This window comes from Solanum verrucosum, unplaced genomic scaffold (assembly GCF_900185275.1).
Source record: "Solanum verrucosum unplaced genomic scaffold, falcon-dt-bn FXZP01000017.1, whole genome shotgun sequence".
NCBI lineage: Eukaryota > Viridiplantae > Streptophyta > Magnoliopsida > Solanales > Solanaceae > Solanum > Solanum verrucosum.
The window spans coordinates 703,165-709,936 of NW_026020078.1; the positions used below are offsets into that span (position 1 = coordinate 703,165).

General features: G+C 39.9%; 1 protein-coding gene across 1 annotated transcript; it reads left to right on the top strand.

The window, feature by feature from the left end:
* Positions 1–5,564: 5,564 nt before the first annotated feature.
* Positions 5,565–6,434, top strand: LOC125824228 (uncharacterized). Its single transcript, XM_049503576.1, has one exon. It carries the CDS (start codon positions 5,565–5,567, stop codon positions 6,432–6,434), a length of 870 nt encoding a protein of 289 aa, XP_049359533.1.
* Positions 6,435–6,772: the final 338 nt, after the last annotated feature.

The following is a 6,772-nucleotide window of genomic DNA, read 5'->3' on the forward strand; positions in this document are numbered from 1 at the left end:
TTCAACTCCACTGAAGTTATCCAATAAGGAGAGATGTAAATGGGCTTAGTGCCTGGAACTGTAACACCTCAAAAACATTAGACTTGGACTATTTAGCAAAAAACAATAGAATTTGGTGAACCGCAACAGGGTTCACGGATCGTGAAAGGAACCACGGTCCGCCGACCTACCCGTGGTTCACATCGACCCAGAAGTGGTAGACCACGAGACCCTTCACGGGTCGTGGACCACCACACGAGCTATGGGAAGGCTCGCTAGGCAGAAAACACCCAACCACAGACCTCAGACCACGGAGCCCACCATGGGCTATGGCCTTGATGATGGGCCCGTAGGAGGGTCCGTCGTCCTGATCCAGTAGACCCCCTACCCAAGTGAAGATCCACGATGGCCTTCACAGTTTCTGTTCCTCCACACGGTCTGTGAGAGGGCTCAATGATTGGAATTTCCTGAAGGTGTCACCTATGAAGGGGGTGATGAGATTTGGCAAGAAAGAAAAGCTCAGTCCCAGATATGTAAGTCCTTATAAAATCCTGAAAAGGGTTGGTAATGTGGCATATGAGTTATAATTGCCAGCAGAACTAGCAGCGATTTATCCAGTCTTTCACATTTCATTGTTAAAAAAGTGTGTGGGTGATCCGGCATCAATAGTACCATTAGAAAGTGGATGTGAAGGATAGCCTCATTTATGAAGAAGTGCCATTGGAAATTCTTGATCGTTAGATTCGTAGGTTGAGAAATAAATAAGTCGCTATAGTGAAGGTTTTGTGGAGGAGACGGAGCTACTTTGGAAGCAGAAGAAACCATGAATGCCAAGTATCATCATCTCTTTCCTTCCAATTCCATTTCAGCTTGAGGTAATAGTTCTTCTGTAAACTTTTTGTTTATTCTTGTGTAAATTCAGTCTCAGCATCTTGTTCCTTTAGTTATTCTTGCATTTCAGCAAATTTACATGTTCTTGGAACTCAGTTCAGTTAGATATATGTTTCTAGTACTTAGTGGTAGGGATTGTAGCTCCTTCCCTCCATACTCAGCTAGTTTAGACTTCATTCGAGGACGAATGTTCCCAAGGGGGAGATATTGTAACTCCTCAGAAAAATTAGACTTGGACTTTGCAGCAGAAAATAGCAGATTTTATGAACCACGACAGGGTTCAATGACCGTGAAAGGAACCATGGTCCGTCGACCTAGTCGTGGTTGACACCCACCTAGAAGTGGTGGACCATGGGACCCTTCACTGGTCGTGGACCACCACATGAACTATGGGAAGGCTCGTGAAGGCTAGGCAAAGAACACCCAAGCTCATGCCTCGGACCACGGAGCCCACCACGGGTCGTGATCTTGATGATGGGCCGTGAGAGGATCCATCGTCCTGAACCGCAGACCCAGCTCAAGTGAAAAACCATGATGGACTTCACGTTCCATGGTCCTCCACATAGTTTGTGGTCCTCCACACGATCTGTGGGAGGTCTTGTGGTTGGACCCCCTCCGAACCAGTAGACCATGGCCAAAACCACGACCCACTTTACAGGCCATGGTCCCAACGATGGTCTGTCAGTGGCTCCGTTATTGGCCTCCGTCAGCTTTTAAGTCACGGTCTTTTTGGTCTTATCCCCTATGCATTGGGCATTTAAAGTACATTATTTTACTTAGTTTAAGCCTGATAATTTATTCAAAACCTATCAAAAGCCTTTATTCCCAAAAATCACCAAAACTTAGAGCAAAAAAAAGGAAGAAAGAAGCGCCAATTTTCCCAAGAATTGACGAAAAATTTCTACAAGTTTTAGCCCTGAAATCGAAGGATTTCTCCGTAAAATTTGTCACCAGGTATATAGGATTTGACTAGTGGGTTTCTTTCATCCACTAGGTCCCTAGAATTCAGTCAGATCCTTAATCCTCCATATCTTGTTTAGACCTAGGGTTTGTAAAATCTAAGAAGATTGTTATGATTTCAGTTGTTATAGTATCCATAATCAAAATAACATGTTTCTTGGAAGGTTTGTTCAGTTCCTTGCATGAAACTCAAAACCCTAATTGTGTAGATTCTCTTAATTCATGAATTGCACCTGCTAGGTCAGTAAAACAGATACTCATGCTCTAGTTTCAAATACTACATTATCAGTATATAAATGTTGCATTCTCATATTTGCATGTTAGTATTTGAGTTATTCAGTATTTCAGTTACATTTCAGTCTTCAGTCTTATACATATTCAGTAGGGAGTAGACTTAGCACCGAGTTGGACTAGGGTTCAGCATACTCTTATAGTCCCAAAACTATGTGCTCCCGTAGGAATAAAAGTCCCCTCTATTGGGCATCAGCTATAGTGATCACGCCAGTCATGCCTTTATACCCCTGGCAAGGTATATTGGATCCTTTCGATGGGGTGTATATATCGAACTCCATGTTTAGCTCACATGGTTTAATGTGTGTTAATAGTAGCTCCCACAATAAGGCTCTTAGTGCATTTGACCAGGTTTTCGGTATGTACTTCGGTATCCAATTCAACATGTCATGTTCATGATTAGTACTTGGTCATTGCATTCAGTTCAAATTTTCAGTTATCTTTTCAGTATTTACATTCTTGCTCAGCCTACAATATTTCTCAATTATGCCTTGATTCAGCTTATATATGTTTGAGCTTAGTATTTATATCTTGCATGCTCAATACATTTAAAGTACTGACGCATACTCTGCGCTTCATCCTTTCATGATGTAGGTTCAGGTACTCAGCATTCAGACCACGCTTAGATTGAGCCTCGATCCACATTCAGCAGCTTCATTGGTGAATCCTCATACTTCGAAGACAATAGACATACTTTCCTTTCATTCTTTACATTTTGCTTTCAGTGTTGTTAGAGTTAGCTCTGGGTATGTCCCAGCAACTCAACTCAATTAGAGGTTTTTCTGACATAATAGTAGAATTAGCTTGACTTATTAAGTTTGACCTTTCAGTGTTATTAAACTCTTAGTATGTTTTATACATTCAAACTAGATGGGTATTCTCTATTTTCCAGTTATCTATTGTTTAGCTTCCGCATAGTTTTTTTTATTTAGTTATCTTTCAGTATGCTTATAATATGTCAGACACAGGGTTAGCTTGGGGTCACTTGTGATCCTAGGTCCCATGTTACGTCAAGGGGGTAGCCCCGGGGCATGACAAACTTGGTATCACGGAATTAGGTTCAAGAGTCCTAGGAAGTTTGAAAGCTGCACTAAGTAGAGTCTCTTTCATAGGTGTGAAGTGCACCACATCCAATGAGAGGGAGGCTGGGAAGTGTTTTAGGAAAACCTTCACTTTCTTTATATTTTAATTGTGCGTGGGTATGATCCAAATTCTCCTTTTTAATTCATTGTTATGTGTTTAAGATCATGCCTACTTGTAGAGGCAGCGCATGGAATGCTAATGCATGCAATTCTAACACAACTCCTCCAGTCCCGAATCATGAGGTTAAGAATGCAGAATTTTGAAATGCGGTCAAGCTCTTGGCTCAGAGTGTGGCCAATCAGAATATTCAGCAGGCATCAGTTCCTACAAACACTAATATTGGAGCAGTTGCAGCTAGGGTTTGAGATTTTGTTCGGATGAATCCGCCCGAGTTTTAAGGGTCGCAGGTTGGTGAGGACCCACAAAACTTCATTAATGAGGTTAAGAAACTTTTTGGAGTGATGAAGGTAATTGGTAATTATAGGGTGGAGTCGGCATCCTACCAGCTTAAGGATGTAGCTCACATTTGGTTCACTCGGTGGAAAGAAAATAGGGGTGCAGATGCAGTTCCTGTGACTTGGGAGAGTTGGCAAAATAGCCACCTTAAAGACTTAATGTGACATTAAGTCACAAGTCTTGAATAATTTGTAGTATACTCACTATTAATGACATCATCCACATGCCCTAATTGGCACATACAAAAGACCTCACTAAGTTTCCATATCTCCACTTTTGTCCCGCCCTCCCTTCTTTTCCAACTAATTTGGAATAATATGTATCTATTTGCATTTGTTAAAGATTATATTAGAAAAAAAGAAAAAACCCAAACAAGAAAGTATAGCACCTCATTTTTGTTGTTGTAGAAACTGACGATTCCGGTGAGTTTTTCGGCCAAAATATCCACTTTCAAGGTAAAATCATCATCATCTCCTACTCCATTTTCATCTTTACTCCATTTTCTTTAAAAAAAAATCTTTAAAATGATTTTCCTGCCATTCTAGAAATTTGAGAAATCTTCCATAATCACTTGATAACTCATTAGTAGATACATTTGTTTAGTTTAAATGCATTAAAAAATGTTTCGCCATTGCAGGAGCTGAATTTCGTAGCCTGATCTTATCCAGTCACATTTATGTATGGATTCCGTACCTCATAGACTGATATTGTAATCTAGTATTGATATTTGTAGTATATAATGGCAGTAGCTGAATTTGTTGTTGCTAGTGGAGATTATATAGGAGTATGGGAGGAGACTCCCAAAAGCTGGAATTGGAAATCTTTTAGTTAGACGACAGTGCCCATTGCATTGCATCGCAATGGTTCATATGACGATATGATTGCAAGCGTAATTGAGGCCGATGAGTTAACTTGCGAACCAAATGACTTGGTGATTAGCTATCAAATGAATGGGAGGGGAAAAATACATCCCATATTTATAAAAAATGATCGGCACGTTAGCTTGAACATGTTAGATATTGGTATTGATGGCTCTAGGCCTACATTGAGGATACACATTAATGCGAGGCCTCCAACTGAACCAATAAATTCATTTGACGACGACAATGATTCTATTGGAAATGAAAGATTGGGTGATCATTCAACGGAGAGCTTGGGTGATCATTCAAATGAGAGTTCGGTTGATCATTCAATGAATATACATGATGATCCAACTAATGTGGAAAATCATCCAGTAGATGCTGAAGATCCCAAACATTAATGTTGTGAAGAAATGCAGGGAGAACAGGAATTGAGATCACAATCCAACCATTGCTTCTCCGATGGAACTAATTTATGCCTAGATCAAACTTTCAGTAACAAGAATGACTTGCAATTGTTATTAGCTGAAGCGGCGGCAAAGAAGTCTTTTGATTTTTCTACTTTGATGAGTTGTACTAAATATTTAAAGGTGAAATGTGTACCTCAAAATTGTGCATGGATGTTGTGGGCGAGGAAATCAGTGTTCGGATAGATTTCGTATCTACAAGTACATTGGCGAGCATTGTTGTGGCGTTGAACATGCCAACAGTAGCCATAGAAAAATCTCAATCAAAGTCATTGCTTCACTTTGTGTAAATATGTATCGTGATGGCAATGGTCCAAATGTTAATGATATTCAAAGGTCTATCTTTAATTCATTTCGTTGTAGTCCAAGCTATTGGAAATGTTGGAAGGGAGGTGTGGTTGCCAAGGAAATGGTCTGAGGAATAGTGGAGAATGGATATTCATGCTTACCAACTTTTTCCTACATGTTCGAGACACTTAATGTATGTTCTAGATATTGTATCATGGTAAACAACGATAGTCATAGGTTCATGTATTATTACTTGGCCTTCGGTGCTTGAATTAAGGAATTTGCCCAAATGAGAAAGGTAATTACGGTTGATGGCACCCATTTACATGGTAAATATGAGGGCGTGTTATTGAGCGTTGTTGCACAAGATATGGAAAATCATGTTTATCCAATTATTTTTTGTGTCATGGACAAAGAGAATAATGCATCTTGGACATTCTTCTTTGAGAAATTGAAGGAGACTATGGTCGATGAACCAGATTTCTGCTTTATCTCTGATAGACACAAGAGCATCTCCAACGGCATTATGAACGTTTACAATCATGCTCACCACGGATATTATTGTTTGAGGCACCTCGGTGAAAATCTCCGCATAAATCATCATTGTGGAGATTACCTTTATCTTTACTACAATGCGGCAAAGGCTTATTCTTTGGAGGAATTTGACAATCATTTTGTAGAATTCAAGAACAAATGTCCCACGGCAGCCATCGTCCTTGAGTATGATATTGGTTTTGAGAAGTGGAGCAGGGCACATTTTCCTAGCAATAGATATGATGTGATAAACACAAATATCGTCGAGTCACTCAATGCTATGTTGATAGACGAAAGGGAGTATTCTGTGGCATCAATATTTAATTCGATTGCTAAGGGGTTTGGAGAATTGTTCAGGGAGAGGCATGCATATATCCTTAAATCAGTGGGTAATCAAATGGTGCCTTCTGCTGAAAAAATTGCAAGAAAGAAAATGATCGAGGGCGACTCCTTATATGTGGAGAACGTAACCGGGGACGACAATCAATTTACCGTGTTCGGTGCAGGTGTTACTGCCTATGTGGACCTACTGGAAAAGTCATGTTCTTGTAGAGAATATGACTTGATCAAGATACCTTGTGCTCACGCGATGGCCGCTTTGCGATCGAAGCATGGCAATGAGTAAGGTATGAGCGTTTATGAGTACTCTTCGCCTTTGTATAAAGATGAATCATACCTCCTTGCATATCTACATTCTATTAATGTTGTCCCTCTCAAGTCGGAATGGTGTGTGCCAGAAGAATTGCTTAATGTGAAGATTTTTCTGCCTCTTGTCGATACCAAGCTTGGAAGAAAATGAAGAAAATGTGTCAAAGGGTTCGGTGAGAATTTCAAAAGGAAGAGAAGGAACAAATGTTCAATTTGCAAAAGAATCGGACACAAGAGAACCACATGTGTGAACAACAACAAATCTTAATTAAGCTTGGTTGAATTTGTTGATTGAATTTGTTTTTGTAATTATTT

Coding starts and splice junctions, on each gene's coding strand:
- LOC125824228 (XM_049503576.1), top strand. CDS start 5,565: ATGAGAAAGGTAATTACGGTTGATGGCACCCATTTACATGGTAAATAT.